At 46.9% G+C, this 26,971-nt stretch overlaps 1 protein-coding gene across 1 annotated transcript in view; it reads left to right on the top strand.

Moving 5' to 3' along the window:
• The window catches only part of MAN1C1 (mannosidase alpha class 1C member 1), a 125,637-nt gene that overhangs the window by 26,231 nt on the left and 72,435 nt on the right, over positions 1-26,971 (top strand). The window contains exon 2 of the mRNA XM_079776377.1: positions 19,483-19,579. Coding sequence (XP_079632503.1) covers positions 19,483-19,579 — 97 coding nt within the window. The remainder of the gene's footprint in view (positions 1-19,482; positions 19,580-26,971) is intronic.

Genomic DNA, 26,971 nt, shown 5'->3' with positions numbered 1-26,971 from the left:
TAAGGCTTTGTAAAAGAAAAGCAGTTCTGACTTTTATTTATTTATTTATTTATTTATTTATTTGGGGGCGGGGGGGAGTGTTGAGTTGGATCCAGTCTCTGAGTTAAGGAAGTTATGACCCACAGGTTGAGTGGACCTCCCCACCCCACCCCCAGCTCTCCCAGGTCCCAGGACCTAGCCATTGCCGAAGCAATTTTTCTCATCTGCAAATAATTGTCCTTTCTTCATGCTTAGTGGAGCTTTCACCATAATCTGTGTATGGCCGCATTGGGAAGTCTGACTTTATGGCAGATGCTATGGAACGTAATCTGCTCACATTTAGGTTGTAAATTTTCCGTGGTTCCACAGTGCTGTGGAGTTCACCGGAACACATGCTGTTCTCTGAAAATTGACGTGGCTTAGAACAAAGAAAGGCCTTATTGGTTTGAAATAAACATCTTGTGAGCTAGGCTATTTTAAAATAGCAACAAAACTTAGAGCCTATCTCTGATAGACACTCCAACCTGCTTCATCCCCAAAGGTCATGGATTAAGGAAATCATTTACTGTGTGACCTTGGGTAAGTCTTTTAGCATCTCCAGGTCTGAGTTTTATATGTAAAATATGGGGCCCAAACTAGTCCCATTCCTGCCGCAGCCTCTCCCTCAGCTCCTGGAGGTTATGGAACTTGGGGAGGGACTCTGCTATCCGTGACTGCTCTTTCAGAGCTAAAATCACCCTTCTAATAAGTGTGGGCAGTGCTGGAGAGATGACCTTCTCTCCTCACCTCCATGATTACAATTCTCAGGTGCTCTCAAGAAACCAATCATGCCTGGCCGGTGTGGCTCAGTGGTTGAGTGTCAACCTATGAACCAGGAGGTCACAGTTGGATTCATGGTTGGGTTCAGGGTACATGCCCTGGTTTGCGGGCTCGACCCCCAGTGGGGGACACACAAGAGGCAGCTGATCAATGATTCTCTCATCGTTGATGTTTCTATCTCTCTCTGCCTCTCCCTTCCTCTCTGAAATCAATAAAAATATATTCAAAAAGAAACCAATGACTAGTTTAGTTACACCGAATGGACAACTCTTATAGTTTAAATCTCTTTTCTTAGCTTCAAGGGAGTGGGCTAAGTTTGACAAATACAAATGGAAAACTGTCCTCTGGCCCTTGGGGACAGAAGATGATCGATGTGTGGGGCAGAGTGTAGCAGGTTAGAAGGCCGGCTCTCCCTCTCCCATCCTCCACTCCTGGTTTCTCTCCTCGGGTCTATGGTTGGCCTCGTATTGGGGTACTGACTTCTAAGTCTATTGGTTAAAATCTCTTCCTTTTACAAACTGTCTAGAAGAAGCCACTTTTCCCTCAGGGAATTGTGCCAGTGGTTAATAGGACAACGTCAAGAAGTTCACTCTTACTCTGAAACCTCAATTGTTCCTGTTGCAGTTTGACTTAAAGAAAAAAATCTCATCCTGGAGCCTGTCAGAGTGAAATAGCTCCCCCGGGCTGGGGTGGGCGGGCGAGCCCAGGGCCTAGACTGGGGTCCTCAGGAGCTGCTTCCTCTTGGGGTGGGGGTGTCTGCAAATGGATTGTGTGCCAAGGACTGTCTACAAAGCTGATGTGGGTCTTAGGTTGGCTCATATGTCCCTTTAAAGACGTCTTTTCATAATATGGCTTACAGGTACATTTGGCACCTTCTCTAGGGCTAGCGATTTTAGTAGTGATTTGCCAGAGTGTTAGCTGAAACACTTGCCTCAGTTTTATAGGGTCAGCTTCATATTTGGAATAAATAAGCCTGAGTATTAAATTCCTTCTGGGTCTCTACCTTCTGCAGGTAATTCTGTGTGTATTTCTCTGCTATCCAGCTGTGCTTATGCCTGCCTAGCTGTAGTGGTTCTTTTGTGGGTGCTGTTAGAAGTAGAAAATTAAAGGACAAGACATTTTTTGATCATGCTCATGCTGGCATCTTGCTATCTGTTTAGATTCATTGGCCAGGGAGGAGCCAGAGATGAGATAGGGGTTGAGACAGACCAACTTGGGTTGTAGCTAGGCAGAGGAAAGGTCTGAAATCTGGATATAAAATGAACCCCAGGGCCTCAACCTTCTAAGTAAGAACCCGTCATTGTCATGAAACTCACTAGGAGTGAAGAACTTTCCTTCTGAGAAAGCCACCCTCAATATGTGCCTTGTTCCAGAGGTTGGAGAGAAGGAGGGACAAAGGTTATAAGGATGGGGGTGAGGGTGTTTTTGAGGAGCAGAGGAGCTTGAAATATAGGAACAAAGCTATGAAGCAAGGCCCCGAGGCTCTAAGTGGTGGTGACTTCCTTTTTCAGTCAGAGTTGCTCACCTTCTAGTGAATCATCCATACACACAGCAATTTATGGTCTTCATTATTCTTTAGCAAGAAATAATTTCCTACTCATCTGTCACTTTGAGACTAAGGGCCTTACACTTCCTGTGCTGAGAATATAGTAGCTCTTTGTACATCAATTCTATTTATGTCCCATTTGGGGGCTTGGGGATGCCCTTTGACAAACATACAAAAAAGTGATTTAATACAGCAAGAGCCATAGAAAAACGAGAAGGCAGAACTAGGGAACTCAGTGACCTAATGTTGGGCCCTGTTACCCACAGGGCTTTGGCCTCAGTAAGTTATCACCGCCCCCCCACTGTCTTCCTTTTATATATTATTCTTACTAGAATAAAAACATCCATGTAACTTGCACGGCAAATCACTGCCCTGTAGTAGTCAGGGTAATGAAGTCTAGGCCATGGCTTGCCTCCAGTTTTCGAAAACTACCTTCCAATTCAGGAAAGAATCTGCTCATATCATTGACAAAATAAATTCTGGTATGTTTTTGTTATTTCATTTTTGTCTTAGTTTTTTTTTTTAATCCTCACCCCAGGAGTGAGGATATTATTTCCATTGATTTTTAGAGAGAGTGGAAGAGAGAGGGAAGGGGGTGAAAGAGAGAAACATAGACATATCAATCGGTTGCCTCCCACATGTGCCCCAACTTGGGGGGCAGGAATCAAACCTGCGACCCTCCAGTGTGCAGGCCTACACTCTAACCACTGAGCAATGCCAGCCAGGGCCATTTTTGCCTTACTTTTTAAGATAAATGAAAATATCAACCAGTGCTCATGTGGGAACTACACCTTTGCCAGGACACCACTAGGTACAGCTTTGCTGCATGGCCCATCTGTGTTACCACTTCAGTGCCTTGACTGGCATGCCCAATTCCCCTTTCACTCACTGACTCGTTTATTTAACAAATAAGTATTGAGTGTATATTATGTGCCCGGCACCAGAGATGCAGCAGGGAACACAATAGACAGTAATCAAAATCAATATGTCAGCCCCATAGTTTGCATTTCCAACCTCTTCCCTCCTTCGAGGCACAGGTGCCCCCTCCCCTCCGTGTCCTGATCATCCCCACCAAGAGGGAGCTCTGCCTCCACTGTGGTCACATCTGTCAACTTTGCATTGATGGGGATGCGCCGTGGCTCAGCTCGAGGGCAGCGTCTGAGCAGAGCCATGTGTGCATGGTATGGAGCTTGAATGAAGGCCCAGGATTGAATACTAAAGAAGCTTTGTGGGAGAAAGCCAGTAAGCGGGAAGCAAAGTCACAGTTTCTTTAGAGTTTGTGAAAATGGGATGCACCCTCTCAATCTAATGATTTGTTAGCTTTTCTCTGTGCTATGAGGTTGAAGGACGCCTAAAATGAGACCTTTGCACCTGAAAGGGCTTAAAAATATTTAATATAAGAAATATTACAGGGTAGCCTGCTGATTCACTCATCTATTTGTTCAGCAAATACAAATGCCTACCCAGAGCCAGGGGCTTGCAAGCTGTATGAGCTGCCAACCCAAATTATCCACGGTCTCTCCCTGTGAGGGATTTTCAGACTCGTGGGGCAGTTTATAATCCATATTGCTGGCCAGTGAGCAGAAGCCGTCCCTGTCTCTTTGGAATCAGGCCCCGTGGATAGTCTTCTCTTCTTTCTCTGTTCTCCCCCTGCCTAGCATTCATCTCAGTGTGCACTTATATGTCTCTGTCTATGCTTGATGGATGCCTGTCTCTCTCATAAGAATGTTGGATCCAGAAGGGCAGGAACCTGTGTCTGTCTTGTTTATAGGGTACAAGTAGGCACTCACTCAGGAGAAACTTGTTGAATAAGCAAAAGGAGGGAGGAACAAGCGTGGAGGAGGGAGATTGATATGAATGAGGGGTCCAGAGGGCATTGGAGGAAGAGGCTTGAGCTAGAAGAACGAGCCTTCATTCTTTGACTTGGGCCGGGTGAAGCCAAACTCATGCACTTGTCAAAGTCCAACCCAAGCATCACCTTTGTTGCACAGCTTTGTCTTATTCCTTCTCTGTGGCTAGATCTCTGGGACAGAACACAGCAATTTGCATTAAAGCTTTATGTGATTCTTAACCTTTTTTGAGTCACAGATTCCTGTGTTAAGCGGATAAAAACTATAAACCTTCTTCCCCAGACTAATGCTCATGGTGTGCACATGTGTGCACAAAAAAGCACACAGTTTTCCTTTCCTTTCAAAGGATTCACAGGCTCCCCTTCCAACCAAAACCCCAAATCAAAAATCCCTGCTTTTAAAAATGATTCCCCTTGACATAGGCATGCATCTTGTTCCTCTGTAGCCCCAATCTCAAACATGGTTCTGACATAGAGGCATTACTTAATGTGGAATAGTGGGTAGATGAATAGAAGGATGGATGGGTAGATGATTATGTTAAGAAGTGCCCTGATTTGCCATGACCTGTTTAGAGTTGAGCTAATAATTCCATTGAGGTCATCAGGGGGAGACTTCAGCTTTGAGCAGAGAATGTAGCACTCTTTATACCACTGCTCTGTCCTTGCCCTAAGAGTGTGGTTCTGCCCACACCAGAGAGGCCCACCAATTCCATAAGACCATTTTCCAAATAAAAGCTTAGGACACATTGATAATGGGACAGAATATTTGAAATTTGGCCTGTCTCAGAAAATCAGAGATTGTGTGATTCTAAAGGAATATAACCTCGTCCAGAGGCAATTGGCCTGTTCTTGGAGCTTCTTTAAACCCAGAAGGGGATGATCAGGGACTAGGCTGCACTCCCTATAGAGACCAGGTTAGTCCTCCAACTCTGGGTAGAGGGGTCCAGCATGGCAGGCCATCTGTCCTCCAGATTCTTCTCCATGGTCCCTGTGTTAAATAAGTGATCCCTAGAGGTACCTCTAAATGTTGTCCATCTTTTGCTCATTACTGTGCCCGCTCCCCCCCCCCCCCCCCCGAAAAGGCAGTGTAAATCCCTGGCTTTAAAAATATTCAACTCTAGAAGCTTGAACATTTTTTTGCTTCTATTTTAATCCCTATTTTTCACATTAGGGCATTTGACAATGTTGATTTTTAGACATCAGAATAGTTCAAAACCATGGGGTAAAAACCCCCACAGTACTATCATTTGCTTGTAAAACAGTCATCAAGGAAATGGATTTTGCAAAAACACTTCCCCCAGGAGAGCTCTCTTTCCATGTATCCCCACGTTGAACATTATTGGCCTGTGCGATATTGATAGGCAAAGGTACCGTTGGTAGGTAATTTGTCTAGCCAACATCTCATCATGAGCTGAAGCCCTTGCTGGCAGGTTCTCAGGTCAGCAGCTGATGGTGGACGAAGTTTAAGTTCAATTTATAGTGCATCTGAAATGTTCTTGGACTTACAGGAATGACGGAAATGTTCTTGGCCCTGGCTATAGACTGGGGAATAGGATTCTGCAAATTCTATTAGCAGACCATGGAGGTGCCTGATAAATGGAGCTGATATTCCAAAACTTTGGTCGATTAAAAGAAAAGGTGAAGGCTCCTGGGGTAGGGGCTGTGACTCAAGGTGCTCACATAAGGAGATACCTATCTCATGATGAGAGTGCTGGAGCCCAGGCACCAGCCAGTGGGACTTGGAGAATTCGTCACCGTTAGACATGCCAATGTATGTATGTGCTGCTCAGTTGTGATCAGACCTTGCAAGTGAGGCTGGTGGGTTTAATTATCACTGGAAAGAACTTAGTCGAGGAAGTGCTGCCCCAATTAGAGTTATGGCCACCAATGCTGGCAGGTTAATACAGACCTCTCTAGTCCCATAGAAGTGCAAGGTCCATGTGTAGACAGGAGAGTTGCTGACAAAGAGGCAGAGAGATGGCTGTGTCTCCGTTATTCCCATTTGTGTGGGGATCTATTGTATTTGCAGTAATCTTTAATTATAAAAGCTATTACCATGGGATGGATTATCAATGTTATTCGTTTTTGTCATGTTGCCTGGTAACATCCCTTTGTGCCCAAGACACACATTTCTGTAGTTACAGGCTGAAAAAGTGAAACCTTCTTTCTTAGCCATTTTACCATCACAATATTATAAAAAGCTATTTTGAGAGATAGTCGAGTCGTATCTGGGGGGTAAAAAATGGACCTGATGACAGCCCGAGTCTTTAAAATTCTTTAAAGACTTTTGTAAAGCTGTTTTCTGGGTACTGAATAGGAGAATCCCACTGCACCATTGGAGCTCCCTAAGGGCAGGGACCAAGGCTCAGTCTATCTTTTTTAAAAATTTTTAGAGAGAGAGGGAAGGAGAGGGAGAGAGAAACATTTATGTGAGAACAAAACATCAATCCGCTGCCTCCTGCACACCCCCTACTGGCGATTGAGCCCACAACCTGGGAATCGAATCAGCAATATTTCAGTGCACAGGAAAACGCCCAACCAACTAAGCCACACTGTCCAGGACTTCTTTTGAACCAGAGTAGTTCTTTATGATGCAACATTCCCCAGTAGCAAGACAGAAAAACAAAACAAACAAACAAAAACCCCACTTCTGAACAGTTGACTGCATTCTGCTCTCCTCTTTCGGATAACATTCTGCCCCATTACAGACCGATCTCTACTACGGGATCCATTCTGCACACCCTTACAGACTGCATGAGAAGGGAGAAGTTGTGAATCTTTAGATTTTTGATGATTTCCAACCTCAGAAATGATCACCAATGGAGAAAATAGGAGATCAGATAGTGGAAGTAGAGTCTATTTGCACTCCTGTGAAGTCAGGTTATCTCCATCACCCTGCTGGTTCTGAAAATGCCCCATTAGTGGAAGAAATGGTGGCAGAGTTATCACCAGAAATACTCAAAATCATTCTCTTTAAAGGTCACACTGGTGGAATTTTCAGATAACACTTGGCATTGCTATTTTTCTTTTAAGTTGGAGGCAGCTGCTCTGGGCATGGGGAGAGGTCATCTATTGGGTTTCAGATCTCAAAAGTGGTTATCACTTAAAGATAATTACATTCTACATTTTCATGCTAAACTCTTGATATGGACTGATTGGCATATTTAAATCTCATCTCCTAGGCATTTTCTAATCATCATAGCCTCATTGGGGGGAAAAACACCTAATCAAATAGCTGTTTAGAGATGCTTTGCATTTAAAAATTTTGCTGGGTTTATCCCAGGAAAAGAGGAAATGTGCTTCTGATTTTCATCTGGTTCTTTCCCTGACCTCAAGAAAGTTTAAACTTCTAATGGTTAAATAGCCACAGTGAATCACTCAGGAAATGTTTTTGCATTTACATTCTCTGTCTCTTTTGCATCATTTCCACCCCTGACCCCCTTTCATCACCCTGAATGAAGCTTTCTCACTTAGTGACTTCCCAGACATGAGGAGGCTGTGGAATTCCAGCTAATGAGGCTCATCCTTTTTTTTCTTTTTCTTTCACTGTAAGTGGTACCCGCCAGGCCTGGAATCGGATCTGAGAGTGAACAGTGACTCACATCTTTCTCAGGTTCATAAATGGGACACCAAGTCCACAGTAAAAGTAAGAGGACTTTCTTCCTCTTGCCCAGAAAAAGACAGACACACAGAGCAGCTTCTCAGTGCTGCAGGGTGAGCAGAAGCTAACCTCCTTAGAAAAGGCATCCGAGACGTGATGTTACTTTATTTACAGTAGCTGGAGAAGACCCCATCCCGCCAGCTGAACTGATACCATTTTATGCAATTTTTTTTTTCAGGATTGTGCTCAGAATTGAGGATGGTTTTCTTCCTTATACAGAATATACGGCTGTCAGTGACAGAAATTTCACCAAGGCCTTTCTTTTGTCGGGAATGTTTGAAAGGGCCTGTCTTTGAGATTTATGAAAGAGCCCCAGTGAGCCACCACCACCCATAGTTGTACCTCAAAAGCAAGACAGGGAAGAGAAATTGTGTGAAAGCTCCATCACCTGTCACAGCCATCAGTCCGTCTGTCTGCCTTCTGTGAAAGGGTCTGTTTTGCCGGCTCTGCGGGAGCTGCCACCTTCCTGCCATAGGTTCACAGGCCCCAGCAGGAAGCTCAGATCTGGTGGCAGCTTAGTAAAGAGAAAATCCTGATTCCATTAGAAGCCACAGCAGCGGAGCTGGGGCCGGGAAATTCAGTTCTTTGGGAGTGGGATGTGTGCATTTGAGGGAGGTGGGAGGGGAAAGCAGAAAATCAAGCCAGGCCTGTCTGAGCTTTGATTCTGGTCATTCAAACAATTCAAAAATCTGTGACACTTGATCTGAGTTCTTTCTCTCTCTCTCTCTCTCTCTCTCTCTCTCTCTCTCTCTCTCCTTCTCCTTCTCCTTCTCCTTCTCCTTCTCCTTCTCCTTCTCCTTCCTAGTTTGTCCCATTCGTTCATCAAGATTAGAGCCTTTTGGTTTTCTTAGTTATTCTGTGGTATTCTATTTCAGGGTTTTGGAATCAAGTTACTTGATGTTTTACTCTCTCCCATGTGATTAGGTGATCTTTCACAATAGAGCTGTAGGAATCCTTTTAAGATCACAGGACTTCGGCTCAGCACCATCAAGGAACGTGCCCATGAAATTCAGTCTTATAGGAGTGAGAAATCTCCATCAGCCCCTGATTATGAATCCAGAATATCCCTGCACATCATCCATCTTCACAGACCTAGAAAAAATGAAAAGAAAACCTATGCTGAGCTGTCTGATCAATGCAAAATTAAGGAGCTTACAGGATGGCAGCTACTTGGCTTCCTAGGACCAATGAGCTCCAAGACCTGAGTCACTTTAACGGTTTTTGTAGGGCTGAGGCGGGTCTGTTTACTGCTTTGAATTCTCTCTCCTAGTGTGAATGGGTAACCTTATCAGTGGAATTTTGCAAGCCTTTCTAGCCAAAAACAAAACAAAAAACAAAATATGTACTTAGAAATCTCTGCTGATGGGCACCTAGGAGGAATGAAGAGAAAAGTCAAATGCATTTCTCAGTTACATGTGAGAAACAGAAGGAGCTTTTATTTCAGATACTAATTAAGATCTCAGTGCAGATGTTCTCTTGGAGGCCTTCCTTGGTCACCTCCACCCACTGTCATCCCGTATCCCCTTCCCTTGCTTGATTTTTCTTCATAGTGCTTGTCACCATTCCGAGTTACCCTGCTAATTTGCTTCTTTCTTATTGTCTCTCCCACAGGAGGGAACACCAGCCATGAAGGCAGGAGCTTTGCCTGTCTTATTTACTGCTGTAGGTATCAGAACATGGGGTACATAAAGGATGCTCAATAATGGATGCTCAATACATATTTTCTTTTTTAAAAAATATATTTTTATTGATTTCAGAGAAGAAGGAAGAGGGAAAGAGAGATAGAAACATCAATGATGAGAGAGAATCACTGATCAGCTGCCTCCTGCACGCCCCACACTGGGGATCAAGCCCACAACCACGGCATATGGCCTGACCGGGAATCTAACCGTGACCTCCTGGTTCATAGGTCGACACTTAACCACTGAGCCACACCAGCTGGCCTTAATACATATTTTCTGAATGGATTTCAGATAGGGGGAGGTTGAGGAAAGAACAAAAAGAGGTAAAGGTTGGAACCAGACCTGGGTTTGAATCTAAACCTTCCACTTACTGGTTGTACGCCCTTGGAATAGTTTCAGAACCTCTCTTAACCTCAGTATCCTTATCTATAAAATGGGCATAATACCTGCTTCCTAGAGTAGCGATGGAGGATTAAATGAGATGTATGTGATGAACTCTGACACAGGGGCTGCTACATGGAGATGCTCAGTGGCTCATTCTCCAAGCTTTGATTGACCAAGCTTACTGGACAAGAAACAGGGCCTTTTCCTGCCCATGAGTGTCCAGGAATTGGATCTCCAAGGATTCTGTACCCAGAGCTGGTTCCTCAGAGATAGCGATGTTGACTGGAAAACAAGGTTCCTGTCAACCTGAAGCCTTTGTTCTCATCCTCAGCCGAGGGCTTCCCTGTGAACCCCAAAGGCCCAAAACAGGACACCCAGGCCACTGATGTCTAGAAAGTGATGATCAAGGCTGACCTTCCATATTTCAAATGGCTTTGCCTCCCTGGGAAACCTGGCAACGGAAATTACTCCTCTCCGTGGTCCAGTCAAGGTCTCTCTGCCTTTTACTTTGGTATTTTCCTTGTTTTCACTTAAACCTGTGTTTGTTTGTTTTTTCTCTCCAATTCATGATGTTTAGGCAAAAGAACTGATTCTACCTCTTTCTCATTTTCAGAGGCTCCAGGCTCAGCTGGGGCAGCTTTAAAGCAGGTCATCCATTCCCTCTAGCAGACTGAGCCTCTGGGAACAGGGAATTTAGACATTTCTTGTTTTCCAAGAGATGCAGAACCTCAGGATGGGCCAGTTGGCCCAGGCACAAGGCAGCAGCCGGTTCTCGTTTTGAGTCTCGGAGTGCCATGTGCTGTCCATAGGTGGTGGGTCGATGTTTCGTTCATTCATTAGACAGCGAAGCAGCCTGGTGGGATGGAAAGGATACCACAGGCTTTTGAATCAGCCAGACCCCAGCTTCAAACACTGGCCCATCCACTTGCCAGCTGCATAGCCCCAAATGCTGGGGAAAGAGGCTTGTTGAGTGGGAGGCAGTGTGCTGCCACAGCGAGAGTGCAGGTTCCAGTCTTCCTCCTGCATCCGTTGCCTGGCTCTGCCACTAATTTGTTCTGTGTCCTTTGCAAGTTATTTAACCCTCCAGGACTTGATTGCTTCATCCAGTAAAATAGGGATGATAATAATGGTAACCTGCCATGAAAAGGTTGGTGCAGGGCTTGGCCCAGTGCTCGGCGCACAGTAAGTGCTCAACAGATGTCCACTACTGGAAAACAGAGGTAACACATGTAGCCATCATTATTACTATTTGACTTCCTCTGTTTGGCCAGGCTGTGTGCTAGGGGTTGGTTTGCAGAGATGAATAGGTCACAGAGCTCAAGGACAGGGGAGGCAGACATGAAAGGAATTGCCCTGCAGAAGGGTTAAGTGTTATTGATGGAATCTTCGAGTAGAACGGTACCATCTTCTCTGGGCTCCAAGGAGAACCACCAGGGAATGTAGACGATGCTGGTTCCCATGCTGCAGAATATCAGAATTTCTTCTTGTGCACTAAAAGGGCTATGGTGGAATGGAAAGTGCATTGGAGATGTAGTTTATTCATTCAGTTTTTTGTTGGCAAGTGCAAGGGCCTCAGGATGATAGTCAGTTTCCTAGTGCTACAGTAACAAATCACACAGACTCTGTGCCTTAAAACAACATAAATTGATTCTCTTATAGTTTTGAAGGTCAGAAGTCCAAAATGGGTCTCACTGGTTTAAAATCAAGGAGGACCTTTCACTTTGCAGTCAGGGAACCGATCTCAGTGCAGTGACAGAGCTCGGATTTGCTTGTGATCTTCTTCATCAGCTGCTTTTGTCCATTTGCGAACTCCATACCTAGATCCTAAAGGTTCTCAGTAGGAAAGTGTCTCATCCATTCTGGATCCCCACTGTGGCCTCACAGTTGGAGCTGTTCCTTTGTTGGGCCTTTGGTAAATCCCTGTTGAGGCAAAGCCACTGGGCAGTGTGTGTCTGTCCCAGGCATCGCCATTTTCTCATGGTCCTCACAGCAGAAGGGGGTGGGGGAGGGAGCAGGGAGATTCCCCCTGTGTTGTCACCACTCTTAGGCATTTATTCACCATATTTTCATGGAGGGCCTCTAAATGCTAGGCACTCTGCTAAGTGCTGGGGAACAATAGTGAGCAATGTAGTCTACATTCTGGTGGGGGGAATAGGTACTAATTGTGTGAATCAACCACACAATTAATATAAAATTCTGATTTTAATATTCCTCCTTATAGGGGCATTCAAATGATCTAGGAGTCTAGGCTTCACTAGGACATGGCAGCTAAGCCGAGATCTGAAAGATAAGTGCTATTTGCCAGGCCAAAAGAGGAGTGACGGATGGTTCAGGGAGTGGGGCTATGGTGTTAAGAGGCCCTGTAGCAGCAGGAGGAGTGGATTTTTGAGGAACTGAGAATGGAAGCTAGTGGGCTGGGACAGAGATGGGGAGGACAAGCTGAGGCTGGAGGCAGGAGTGGTGGGGCTCTGCAGCTCTTGATGGGCTTTAATGAGTTTGATCTTTATAACTGATGGAAGTGTGTGAGTGTGTGCTGGAGGGGGGCAGGTGGAGATATGAATAAATTTGCATTTCAAATAATCTCCCAGCTACAGTGTGGAGGAATGTGTAGGAGGCCAGAAAGGACTCCTCCAAACCAGTTACAGGCTGCTGCAGGAGTCCCATGGAGAAATGCCAGGGGCTTGGGTTACAGTGCAGAGAGAAATGGGTGGAAAGATACTTAGTAAGTAAATTATCTAGCAACCATCTTATGGCTGCTTTTTATTAAGCACTTATTATGTACCAGCTGCTGTGCTAAACATTTCATATATGTTATCTTATTTACTCTCAGGGCTATTGTAAGGATTAAATATTCCTATCCTCCTTTTACAGATAAGGAAACTGAGTCTCAGAGAGGTTAGGTTACTCATTCAAGACCACACAGCCAATAGGTGGCAGAGCCCTACAGCAGTGTCTAACTTTATTTTTTTATTAATCCTTACCAGAGGATATTTTTTCCATTGATTTTTTTTCTTTTTTTTTTTTTTTTTTTTTTTAGCGAGAGTGGAGGGAGAGACAGAGAGAGAAACATTGATGTGAGAGAGGCAACAATTGGTTGCCTCCTGCAAGCACCCTGATGGGGCCGGGGATGGAGCCTGCAACTGAGGTACATGTCCTGGACCAGAATTGAACCTTGGACCCTTCAGTCCAAGGGCCGATGCTCTAACCACTGAGAAAACCGGCTAGGGCAGCAGTGTCTAACTTTAATGTGCATTTGGATCACCTGAGGATCTTGTTAAAATGCTGGCTCTGATTCAGCAGGTCTCGGGTGAGGCCCAGGATGCTGCATTTCTAACATACTCCCTGGGTGTGCCCATCTGCTGGCCCCGAGACCACACTTCGAGCAGCAAAGGTCTGTTTGCCTCCAGGGCCCACACTTGCAACCATGGTGCCTCAGAACAGCGAGAGATGGGGTAAGATTTCTGAGACTGATCAAATCTGAATCCCCATAGGCAGGATGTGGGAGACCTGTGTGGACCTCAGATAGGTAGGGAGTCATATCACATTTTCATTTCCTACATGTGCCTTTTTTTCTTTCTTTCTTTTTAATATACTTTTATTGATTTCAGAGAGAAAGGGAGAGGGGGAGAGATAGAAACATCAATAATGAGAGAGAATCATCAATCGGTTGCCTCCTGCATGTTCCCCAATGGGGATTGAGCCCACAACTCGGGCATGTGCCCTGACTGGGAATTGAACCTGGGACTCTTCAGTCCACAGGCCGATGCTCTATCCACTGAACCAAACCCTACATGTACCTTTCAATAACTCATTGAAACCCGAAAGGGAGAGGGTTCTACTCCTTTCCCCACTCCCAGCAGATAATCAAATTCCAACTGCATACAGCTTCTGAACTATAGATTGGGGGTTATGTCTCATCACCAGCCACCAATAAGATCATTTTGTGGGGTACCCATAGATGGGGGTGAATTGAGAAATCTAACAGATGATGTTCAGGTACCAAGCTGTCTGCTGTTTCCCTGGACCTTGCTAAAAGTGAAGGAAAAATATCAACTCGATATTCTGATCTCTCTATGTGGTCATTAGATCCCAGGATTATTAGAGACCAAATCCTTTCCCATTTTGCCCCTGCTAACAGGGCCAGGTGTCTCTGCTGGGAGATGCAAATAAGGTGTGAGGACATCTTTAATGACTGGGAAAATCCATTTCCCTTCTTGGCAGCCTCGAGTTGTTGCAGCTATGGTTCTGGGCCAGACTTGATCCTGTCTGCGTGTGTGTGTTATTTTAAAAAGAGGAGCATAGCCCTAGCTGGTTTGGCTTAGTGGATAGAGCTTCGGCCCCACACACTGAAGGATCCCGGGTTCAATTCCGGTCAAGGGCATATATACGTTGGTTGTCAGAAGGCAACCAATCGATGTGAAACTCTCTCATCGATGTTTCTCTCTCTGTCTCTCCCCCTCCCTTCCACTCTCTCTAAAAATCAATGGAAAAATATCCTCGGATGAGTATTAACAACAACAACAAAAAAGAGCAGGCAATAAAGGGAGAATATCTCACTGTTTCCATGCTTACCTCCTTCCTCCCCAGGTGCCTTTAGAAAACTTTCCAATGCAAACTTTCTATTAGTTTTCCCCTCTGGAGGTGGTCTGTCAGTATTCCCATTCCCTCCCTCCTCAAATGCAACCTTTCTCTCTTGGTTCCATTGTTCTGAGGCTCCCTGGCTGGGGTGGGCTGTGCCTGGGCGAATCACTGAATTCTAGTCACTTTTCTGCAGGAGAGAATCCTAGAGTTCCAAGACAGGTAGAAAGAGCATCTTAAATAAAATAATAATATCTTCCTCACACTAGTAAACTGTTTTTCACTGTAAGATTTCATGTCATTGTAATTTGTTCCGGTGGACAAGAAGAGCTTTCGTCTGAGAAAGAACTGACAAGCTGTCTTGGGACTCAGCACCAATTGCTCTGCCTGTCTCCCTATCACTGGAGCTTTGTTTGCTGCCTTCACGGGGCTCGGTGAAGGGAAGGCTTTGCGGGCTATTGTTAGGTGTTCTGTGAACCCATAAATCACAGACTGATGGAGGGAGGGGCCTCCAGAGACCATCTAGAGCTGCCTGCTGTCTCTCGCACAGGCATGTGCACACGCACATGATAACTGCCTGCGGTGTAGTTCTAGAACCCAGTGGGAGCAGAGGTATGATTTCTCTTGGTGTTTACTTCTCATGTCTCTTGATTCTTACAGTCATATTGTTGAGTGTGTCCCAAATTTCGCGCCACAGCTCAGGCCGCCCCAGGCCCAGTCAGTTGCTTCACTCTCCTGGCCCATGGTTTGGAGACACAACTACCCCTCTGCTAATGACGTCTGTGTCCTGGCCATGACCAGTCACTTCCCCTGTCTGGGTCTCACATGTACAATGTGGCTTTGGGACTAGATGATGTCTCTGGCACTCAGATTCTGTTTGACTCTGAGATTCTGGTTCTTGATTCTACTTATGTTGTTTCTCTTGTTGATTGGCCTTCTCTCTCATCAAAACCCAGCTCCATCCCATCCACCCCATGGCCAACCACCAGGCACTTCCTTTTGATTTACGAGTAGCACCTTATCATTTATTCCTATGTTTTTCATTTTAACAACCTTTAATTTTCACATTACAAACATTTCTAGATATTAACCATAAAAAATCCAGAAAATCTAGGTCAGTAAGAAGAAAAAAAAATAACTTCTGACAAACATAAACACTGTCAGCATTTTTCGTATATTTTCTTCCAGTCTTTTTTTTTTTTTAATTTAATAAACTTATACATAGGCCAGTGAGTTTCATACTATATAGTTTGGTATCCTGCTTTTCCACTTAATATATAGTGAGCATTTTTTTTTACATCCCTAACATTTGGAAACATCATTTTTTTTTTAATTGATCTTAGAGAGAGAGAGAGAGGGAGAGAGAAACATCAATTGGTTGCCTCCCATATGCACCTCAACCAAGGATCGAAACCACAACCTGGGAATGTGCCCTGACTAGAAATCGAACCCACTACCTTTTGGTGCATGGGATGACACTCCAACCAACTGAGCCACACCAGCCAGGACTGGAAACATAATTTTTAATATCTGTTTAATTCTTTACATCTCATACTTTATTTAGCCCTTGCATGGTTATTTCTGAATGAGCAATACCTATCCTGTCAAGCCCACTGGACTATCCAGATCAAAAGAGATAAGCCTTTCTATGTGTCGTCCTCTTCTTGTGCCCCTCACAGTCCTACTTGGCCATTGGGACACTTGGGTACCCACAAAGCTCCCTTGAGACACAGGCTTACTCTTTTCTGAGCACCTCTGTTGCTCATAGACCCTTCCCTCTGACCTGTTACGTATCCTGTGCCATGTATGGTCCACATTGAGTCTCCCAGCCATATATTAAGCTCCAGAGACAATTTTCTTGTGTGATATTCATTCAGCAAGTATTGAATGAACACCAGTCATATGCCTGTGATATCCCTGAGTGAGTTGCTGGGCTTGTGGCAATGAATAAGGGTAAGGGGACTGACCAAATAGTTGCAAGCATAAAAGCTTGGCTGCAGGCTGCTAAGGGACTGGGTATCAGGAATGTGGGGTAGAAGTAGGTTCCTGACTGGGGCTTGGCTGGGGAGGAGGTCTTTCTGCAAAAGTGCCCTTTCAGCTGGGATCTGAAGGAAGACGAGCCATTGGCAGGGAAGTAGAGGGTGGGAGTTGGAAGACACTCCCCCATAGCAGCAGTCCAAACTGTGGCCAAGCACAGACAGGACATCTGGTGTGTGCTGCTTTGGGTGCGTGAGGAAGAGAAATGAGGACTTCTTGGCTGGGGGTCTTTCCTGTTCACTGCTCATCCAGTGCCTGGGCTGAGCCACTCATGACTCAAGGTAGGAGACCCACGGTTTGCGAGTCTGTGTGTACTGTGTGTGTGTGTGTGTGTGTGTGTGTGTGTGTGTTCGCGCATGCGATTGAGAGAGACTCTGATGGCCTTCTGAATCCAGTCCCCAGTGACTCGGGATCACTGGTGCCATCGTCCCCTTCATTGACGTGGATGGCTATGAGAACGTCCCATGTTCCAAACATCTCAGCATTCCTGCAGTGACAGCTTCTTTGAGAATATGTAGATACCTGTGATTTTCTTAATTACTCCTGTACACCCACATCTCTCTCTCCCTCCCTTAAGCAGGAGGGCATATTGAGGATAGGGTACTGTCTTTCCCCCTCCAGACCTCTGCTCCTCCTTTCCTGCTGTCATTTATGTTTCACAGCCTCCTGCTGCTCTTCCGCCCACCACCGCCTTTCCCTCCCCTCACACTGACTTACTCAAGGGGCTCCGCATAAGAGAGACTGAGGGAGGAGACCAGACTCCCTCAAGTGCTCATACCCAGCAATTAGTTTCTGTTATTGGCAATTCAAGATAAATAGAAAATGACAGAGGAATGGAACCAGGACCAAAGCCCGTGCAAAGTGCTTGGCATGCATTATCATGACATTTACATGTGTGTCACGTGGGCCAGGCACGCGGGGGGGTGGGTGGGTGGGGGGTCAGGTCCGCTGGCCTGGGAGTTGAAAGAGCTGGATTCCAGCCCTGCTGGCTGTGCCGCCCTGAGCATTTTCCAGTTGTGGGCCTCAGCTTCATCAACAGTGAAATGGAGAGACTCTAGGTTATTCTGCCATTGATAGAGAGCACAGGCCATAGATGTGTCACGTCTGCCCTCCTGGTCTGTGCAGCAAGCACAGCAGAAGTTACTGTCCTGATGTGCCTAGAAGTGATGGAGCCGCAGAACACAGAGGATGCGGGTGGAAATGTCCAGAAGGAGGGGGCTGAGGCAGGAAGGGAGGCCAGAGATAGAAGAAAAACAAAAGAAAGCCTGGAAGTGAGGTGACAAAAAATAAACACATCTGATAGGTCAGTGTTCTCACATGTGGCCCGTGGACCAGCAGTGTCACATGGGAACTTGTCAGAAAAACAAACTCTTGGGCCCACCCCAGGCCTGCTGAATCAAAAACTCAGGAATGGGGCCCTTTTTACAAGCCCTCCAGGTGATTCTGGTGTGCGCTGAAATTTGAGGACCTATAGGATGGAGGGAAGGAGGGGTGAACAGAAGAGGCTAGGCCAGTGGTCGGCAAACTCATTAGTCAACAGAGCCAAATATCAACAGTACAACGATTGAAATTTCTTTTGAGAGCCAAATTTTTTAAACTTAAACTTCTTCTAGCACCACTTCTTCAAAATAGACTCGCCCAGGCCGTGGTATTTTGTGGAAGAGCCACACTCAAGGGACCAAAGAGCCGCATGTGGCTCGCAAGCCGCAGTGCCGACCACTGGGCTAGGAGAACCAGATGGGTATGTTAAAAGCTGACCAACCAGTGTTTGTTGGTCACTTGCTGTGTCAGGTCAGAAACCGGGCATTTCATTTAAACCTTTCAGGATTGTGGTAGAGCAGGCCTGTTATTCCCAATTCAAAGATGAAGCAACTGAGGCTCAGGGATGTTTAGTCACTGGCCAAAGTCAAAGAGATAGTGACAGAGATAGAGTTCTTTCCACTGTACCAAGCTGCTCCCCACCCATCTGTCCCTTAGCTGCCTGCCCTGGTTCCCTCCTCGGCCTCACAGTCACCCCAGAGCTCTGCTCTGCTCTCCTGCTCTGCAGCCTGCTGCAAAAGCAAAAAGGCGGCACCATAGGAGCAAATAAAGGAGACCCTAGGGAAGTGGGCTGGGGCCACTGTCACCTTGCATTCCTCCAGCTCAGTGCCAAGTGCAGCCAGGGGACCAAGTTCCAGTGTAATGCTCCCAAGGAGCTGACATAGTTGCCTTAATGTAGTAACAACTCACATGCCTACCTGTGCCAAGCCCTGTGCTGGGTGCTGTGGGAGAAACTGAGGCAAGATCCAGGTAGTTTCTGACTTCAAGGGGTTTATAGTTCAGAGCCAGGAAAACAAAAAATAACAGTGACCAGCTGGGGTACCAGGGAGCCTGGGACAGCCAGGGTAGGTCCAGCCAAATGTTGGAGGAGTTCGAAGAGACTCATGTGAGGACAGCACCAAGGCTTTGGGGACAGTCTTAACGCTTCGGAGCCAGAGGCATGAGTTCAATTCCCAGCACTGATTCACTGTGTAACCTTGGGCAAGTCGCCTCCTGTATGACCTGTCTCCTTTTCTACAAAATGGATTTCGCTATCCTGCGCTCGGGGATTGTTCTATCTGATTGTAACGGGCATCATTCAGTGAGTTGTTCCTTCCTTCCGAGGATCACTTGAGGTCAGAGCAAAACAGAGGAGCCTTCCTGGACGAGGTGGGCCTTTGCTTTGGCTCCGACTGTCTTCTCTAGGAAATCTATGCCTCGGTTCTGGACACGTGGGGTTGTCCAAGGACAAAGGCCTTCCGGGCAGCTGTAACTAAGAATAAAATTATAGCAAGAGGAAGTCATTTTCCTCAATTTGGAAGATTATTTTTTGAATGTGATTTCAAACCCTGTTGCAAAGGGCAAAGCCGGGTGGCCCGTCCGTACTCTTGGGAGTCGCCATGCTCATGTTGCCCACCTTTTCTTATAGATGATGCAGTTCGCCTGGCAGAGCTACAAGCGTTACGCGATGGGGAAAAACGAGCTCCAGCCCCTCACAAAGGACGGCTACCAGGGCAACATGTTTGGTGAGTGGCTGTCGGGGAGGCCCACTGCCCCCCGGTGGCTGAGCTGAACTTATTGTTGCTGTTTTTACCTCCTGAGCTGTGTACCTATTTCTCCAAGTCTGGGTTCCTTCTGGACTGGTTAGGTTTCTGAGCTTTCTAGATCTGGGGCAACCATTACTCTCCTCACACACTTCTTTGTGTGCCCCGATCACTTACTTCTTAGCTCAAACGAACTTGGAAATGTAAGTGGGGACCGTGAGTGATGGAGACTCGTTTAACCCACCCTTCCAAGGACAGCTGTAAAACGACATTGGGTGTTTTCACAGAGAAACGGAACACGTTTCCAATGAGATGGCCGCGTACGCTGCCTTTAGGGTCCGGGGGGCGGGGGGGGGGGGTGTCGCGCTCTCTGACTCGGTGAACGTGTGAGGGAGTAGCACAGGTTCTGCATGTGTTGGTGGCTTGTCTTTGGCCTGTGACTCTCCTAACCCAGCACCTCAAGAGCCTCTCTCAGCCGAAGAGACTGCAGGGTGCCTTATTGTGGGCAGGGCCTTGGGTTTCAAATTTAACGCTCATCCAAGTTGCCAGCTCCCCTCTGTGCTGGTCTCTTATGTGAAAAGATGCTGGAGGCAGCCTGACTCCCTTCTTCCCTGAGAGGCAGGAGCTAGCTGGGGCTGGAGACGGAAAAATTCCGTACCTGTATTCCTCATCCCCTAGAGACATAGGCTCCTGAAATCGAGACCCAAAGAACCAAGTCAGATCACAAGTCCCAGGAAAATCTCAAAAGCAGGTTTATAAGGGGCAGCCCCCCAGTGTATGGCCCTGGCAGGAGGACTTGTGTTGTGGGAAAAGGGACCTCCCTTCCTTCCTCTAACCGTCCAGCTTCACAACCGTTCCGGCTGTTCAGACAATTCACCCCCTTGTGAGGAGGTGGGTGTGTATTTGGGTAGCTCCCCTGCCCCCCAATTATCATAGGACTGTAGGGAATTGAGAATGTATAAAAAAAAAAGGTAAAGCAGGCCAAAAATATCTCTTTCTACCAATAGATGCAGCCTCTGCTGACATCTTGGCTCATATCCATCCAATCTTTTCTTCTGTGTGCTTTTCTCCCCTTCTATATACTATTTTATGTCCCTTCTTTTTGTTTTCTTGACTTAATGTTATATCATAAGTGTTTCTCTAACTCATTTAAATTTTTTCATAAAGAATGCTGTTAGTGGTTGCAGTTATTGCCGGGATGTGCCATAATTCATTTAACTATCCACTAATGTTGGACAAAGGTTGTTTCCAATTTTTCGCTCTTAAAAATAATGTAGCAATTATCATCTTTGTGCATAAAATGTTGTCTTAGGATAAATGCCTAGAGAGGACTCCTGAGTGAGAGGGGAGGATGACAGATGTTTCTTTACCCTCAAATAGGCAATGTGTGGATTCCAGGTTAGGTGCGCAGCTGCCTTGCCTGCCTAGAACACAGACCTTCCCCACAGCCCACATCCACACTGGGAAAGATGGCTGGTGTGGATCTGGGCTGTTGGAGCTTTGGCTTCTAGTGTAAGTCAGGGATGTGATCCAGGAGGCTTCTTCGCTCTTTCTTCCTAACCGTCTGCAGATAGTCAGGGGATTGGTGGAGGTTGGGGCAAGGCTGTTGATTTCTGACCCTGCACAGCATGGGCGTAGCTATTAATCAAACTGTCAACCGGGGGAGAGGGAGCGCCATGGGGAGCACTCTGGGAGGAATTAGGCTAAACCAAGTCCCATTTTGCAAAATTCCTCAAGGCCCCAGATGTAAATCTCAACCCTCCTGCCCCTTTCCAATCTGTGAGCCTGGTGGAGAGTGGGAGCCTGGAATGGTGGAAAGACACTGGACCTTGAGTCAGAAGACCTGAGTACAAGTCCTCATTCTGCCTTGAACTATCTGTGTGACTAAATTCAGGTCACTTAACCTCTCTGGGCCCCTGTTCGTTCATCCTTCACACTGGGCTGCTATGAAAGTGTGCCTGAACCTGCAAGTATATAGGAGTGATTTACAATTTCCGTTGCAAGAAATGTGTTTGGCAGTTGCCCATGTGAGCCCATAGAGGGTTCTGAGGTCCCATGGGTTATCTGTCTCCCAAGTATGGCTTTGGCAGAGCCCTGGGTGCCCCAGTACCCAGTGCCTACAGCTGTGCTGGCAGCGAGCAGAGCCTTCCTTCTGCAGTCAGAAAATGAGCCACAGTGGGTCCGGCTCCTGGGAAAGGAGGATGTGTAAGGACCCAGGCACCAGCAGGGAGAGCTGGTCTTGATTTACTCACTTTTTCACTCAACAGATGCTTGTTGGGTGCCTTGCCCAATGCTGATTACTAGGGATATGGGGTAAATGGCACAGTAGAAACTCCACCAGATCTGCCAAGACATACATTGGCAACCCTCCCCGGGTCCCTGAGGTCTGTCCAGGTGCTCTCAGAGAGAGGGACAAGTAGAAGGTGATCACAGGTGAGCACCTGAGCAGTCCTTCACTGGCTTTACTAGTAGATTCTGTGCCTCAAACCCAACAGACCAGGGTTCAAATTCAGACTTCACAACTTCCTGGTGTGTGACCTTAGGCAAGTCATTTCTGTCTGGGCCTGATTTTTTTCTGTAAAGTAGAGCTAATAAAGACATCAACCCCCAGCCCAGGCCTGCCTGACACACAGGACCTGCTTAACCGGTAGGGCTATGATCACTGTTACCACAAATGGGTCTTGTGATGCGGAGAAGAGGGCTTAGGGCAATCTAGGAGCCTGGGGGAGGCAAGTTTGGGGTAGACCCATGTGGGGCTTTGAAGCCAGGCAATTTCCAAAGATAAAAGGAGATGAACTGGCCTGAATTACACTGCTTGTCTTATCCCACTTCTTTTTCTGGACTCATGTGGGTGGCTGGGCAACATCATTCCTGGACCCTGGCTGCTGCCATCATCAGTGACCTCCCACTAAACTGGGACTCTGGGGAAAGATCAGGTGGCAGCAGTGCCCACCCTGCCCCGCCTGGCTGAGTGGATGTGCAGGGGACCCTGGGCTGCCCCTGGTGCTGTTTGGACACGGGCTCTTGCAGCCTCCTCTCTAGGCCTGTGGGGCCGGGAGGGCTGGATATGGGGAAAGGTAATGAGTTCACACCAGGGCCTGGCTTTGCAGGATTTACAGGAGCTGCAGCGAGGACATCAGATGGTAGCCTGGTCTTCCTGTGTGGCATTGCACCAAATTGAATCCCCCTCCCAACCGATCATGTGCCCCTCCCTGAATATGTTCTTACTTTGTGACAAGACCGCTAAGTGAGGTGTCTCTCAAGCCAGTTCTTGTGTCCTAAGCAATTCATTGTCAAAATGGCTTCCTTTTTACCAGCCTCCTGCTGAGCAGGCCCCATCAGGAAATGTTCCCAAGACTCCAGGGACTGTGAGCAAAGAGGACATGGCATGCTCCCCACCTGGGCTCCGGCCCCTTTCCCTTTCCTCTGAGAGGTGGCCAGATGGGACAGTAAGTGTCAGTGGGGTGGTGGAAATAGCATGGACTTAGGACCCAGTGGGCCTGAGTGGAAGCTCTGAGTTGCCATTTAGCAGCTGTGTGGACTCTGACTGCAGAGTGGGACAGAGGCCACTGCCTCCTGGGCTTGTGGTGACAGTTAGAAGACGTGTGCAGGGCCTACTCCCATGCCAGGCACAGAGCTGGCACTTGATGGCAGTGCTCTTATCACCATTAAGTCACAGAGGAGAGCCTGCCACTTGCAGAATGGAATCCAGGAGTGGAGAGTAGAGGCACCATCTATAAGCAGCAGAGGCCCAGCTTCCTCACCTATAAGAAGGGGCTGCTGCTAGAATGTGGGGGGGTTTCAAATAAGCTAAGTGAAGAGCATGGGCTCTTGGGGCCAGGTAGCTTGGATTTGCATGCTGTTGTGCCACTTACTAGATGTGATCTTGGGCACGTTTCTTAACCTTTCTGGGCCTTGGCATCCCAGCTATAAAGTGGGGACAACAGGACCTACCCACAAGATTGTTTTAAGAACTAAATGAGTCAACACGTGAGAAGTGCTCATATTCATGCCTGGCACATAGGCAGCAGCATTCTTCAAATGCAGCTGCTCTGAGGAGGATATAAGGCCCCTGGAACAGTGTGTGCTTCTCCTGCTTTGACCAAGGTGTGCCTAAGCCCTCTGGACCCAGGGACCCACAGGAGGACTCCAGGACTTTGCCAGCCTGATCCCTCCTTCCGTTCCCCCAGCCCTTGGGTGTTTATGGCAGAGATTGTGTATGGGCAGCCCACTAGTAGGCATTGTACCTCTCACCCCTTCATTTAAGCAGCTTACAATTGCATTTTTAACAGGGGAGAGGCAGAGGAAGATTAGGGTTCAAGGCCGTGAGATAAATCGGCCTCCTGCTAGCATTAGGGTTTCTGGGCGAGGAGTTAGTGACACCTCACACTGGGTGCCAGCTGCCAGCCTTGAAGCACTTAATGAGCATTCATGCTCCTAAGAAGCCAGAGCAATCTGTGAGAATTTCATCCTGCTTGGCAGTGGGGAAATCTTCACAGGGCACAGAGTGCTAGGAGGTGGCCACCAAGAGGCCCTCCAAGGCAAGTCTGACTCCCTCGTCTTAGAGTTGGGGAAATCAAGCTCAGAGAAGGGAAGGGTGGCATAGCATATTAATTCTAGGACTGGCACCACCCACTCTGAGGTTGGCAAAATGTCCAAGGCCAGATTGTTGAAACATGGGCCTGTGGTCATGGCCAAATCACCACCAGGAACTAGACATTCTCAAAACTTTAGCAGGAGCAAGCTGTGGGGAAGTGTATGATTTGGGGGGCAAGATGCTACCGCTCCCTGTACATGCGTCACATCAGGCATTGTTGCTACACTCCCTTGTATTCTCCTCACAGCCCTTACCTATCTTATCCTCATTTCACAGATGAGGAAACTGAGACGTGGTGACTTTTGGGACTTGCTTGGTCACACAGTTATCAAGCAGGGACTTGATCATAGGTCTGTTGGATTCCAAAACTCAATTCATCAGCCACCATGCTGCCCTGTCCCTCAGCGGTCACACACAGTGGCCATGGAGAAGGGAACTGGGCAGAGGGATGGCCTCAGGGTTGGTGATGTTGCATCTTTACTCCACTGCCCTCCTGGGAGCCGGGGAAGATGTGTACTTCATGGCCAGGTTCTGCAGCCACCCATCTGTAGGCATCAGTATTTATTGGACATCAACTGAGTGTTCAGGGCTTGGAAAAAAGATTCAGGTGTCCCTCCTTCCTCCCAGCACAGGAAAATATTTAACCCTGTCCAATAACCTAAAAACACCTAATTGAAAGCTGAGAGGTGCATGGATTTGGGAACCAGACAAGCCTGAGTTTGAATTCTGGCTCTGCCACTTACTAGTAATGTGGCCTGGGCCAGTTTCTTAACCTCTTTGCACCTCAGTTTCTCCATCTGTACAGTGAGGATAATACCTATTTCACCCAACAGTTGTGAGGATTAGATAAAGCAGATGTGTCTAAACACCTGCCCATGTACACTCACTAGCTATAAGCTGCTGCCATTGTTATATTTATTATAAAATAATTGTGAGGATAATTATATTCCAAGGAAAGGATCATAATAGGCTCTTGGTAAGTTTTGTAGAATGAAAGAATTGCCTCTTGCAGTCTCTGCCTGCCCTACGTCCTGGGTTTGGCTGGGGAAGGGCTGGGCCCTGCTTTGCTCTCTCTTCCTCTCATTCTCTTCACTGCCTTGACCTCTTCCTCTGTCACAAAGTGCAGTTAGAATCAGCAAACTGACCCTTTAAGAGCAGCCGTCCTGCCTGGTCAGCAGATGTGATCTCAGGCATCTTCTCTGTGGAGGACAGAGGTGCTTGCATGGCCAAAAGCAACGCCCCCTCTCGAGCTGGCCCAGGATGACTGTGAGAGCCCCAAATTGGATTCTGCCTCTACCCTGTGAATCCCTGATGGAACTGCCAACCAAATCCCTATTTCGAGGGATGATTTATGGCCTTGGGTGAGTTAAGAGGCAAAATGAACAGAGCATGATTTTCAGATCACAGGCTGGGAATGCTTGGCCTTGGCAAAGAGAAAAATCATCTTTGCCTTGTAAACGGAGCAAATATGATGTTGAAGAGGGAATAAATCCAGGCCCCAGGATGTCATTTTTACAATTGCTTTCTGGCGTGTGACTCAGTAGTGCCTTCTGCAAACTGTTCGCAGCCTTCTACACGTGCACACCAGTCTCACTGGGTCTTTTTGTGGGTGACAGTTTCTCTACCAGTTGTGGCTGCCTGGGGAACTGCACACTTTGCCAGTTTGTGAAAACCACCTGCTTCCCCAATTTTCCTTGAATCTCCATGTTGTTTCCACGGATCTCTGACTTTGTTTCCGGGAGGCAGCAGTTTTGACTTTGGATATACGCCCAGGCTCAAATCCCCAGCATTTACCAACTGAATGAAATTGGACAAGTCACAAAGTTCTCTGAACCTCAGTTTATTCACCTGTAAAAAGGGCAAGGGGGCAGGGGACAGGGTTAGTAGCCCCAGCACACTTTCTAGCACATAGTAAATCCTCACAGAACTTGAGTGTTTTTTTCTCTGCACACACACACATCCTTCCTAATTTCCTTTCCTTCTCCCCTTTTATTGGGTAACAGAGCACTTTGATGCATCTGGCTGAAAATACTGCAACCTCTTTTTATGAGTTTTGTTTTATGAGTACTTTTTCTTTTTTGAAAAAGAAAAACAAAATACCAAGTGTCCATAGTTCTTGGGAAATCACTGGCAGGCCGTTGCGCACATTCCTGACCCAGGCCTTGAGTCTGTTTGGAGAAAGAGCTGTCATCAGCCTCGGAAGTGGTGATGTAGCAATTCCTTGGATAGAATGGGTCAGTCTTAAGGGCAGCAGAAAAACCTTCCCGGGAGTCACATGTTTTTGGAGCCCTAGTTGCTCCATCTGGAGGCCAGAGGCTGTCACATTGCAGAGCAAATGGATTAGAGGCACCTGGTCCCGGCAGACGGGCCTTTAGCACAAAGAAGGGAACGGGATTAAAACATGAGCCCCCGATATGGGAAGGACAGGCAGAACTGGCAGTCACAGGTCAGATGCTGTCACCCAGGATGGTCTCTGTGGCCTTGAATGACACATCCATGAGTCTTCAGCCACCTTCTGAAGACCAGAAGGTCCCATGGGGGCACACTGGGAATTATCAAAGCGAATCATTCATCTCCAAATTAGCCTGCTTATTTTCACACTGTGGTCCCGCTGACCATTCATGGCGTGGCGCTCCGCGCCCTCCTGCCTCAAAGATTTTTTCCCAAGCAGTTTCTAATTAAGATGCATCTTGGCTGTTCTCTTTGACTTTTTCTTTAAAAGGCTTCCTACCAGCACAGAGCATAATTTATTTCTCTAGAAAATATAGTAGCAGGTT

Source organism: Cnephaeus nilssonii (assembly GCF_951640355.1).
Source record: "Cnephaeus nilssonii genome assembly, chromosome: 7".
Classification (NCBI taxonomy): domain Eukaryota; kingdom Metazoa; phylum Chordata; class Mammalia; order Chiroptera; family Vespertilionidae; genus Cnephaeus; species Cnephaeus nilssonii.
The sequence above is the reverse complement of the archived record's forward strand: the minus strand, read 5'-3'. Positions and strand labels throughout refer to the sequence as shown.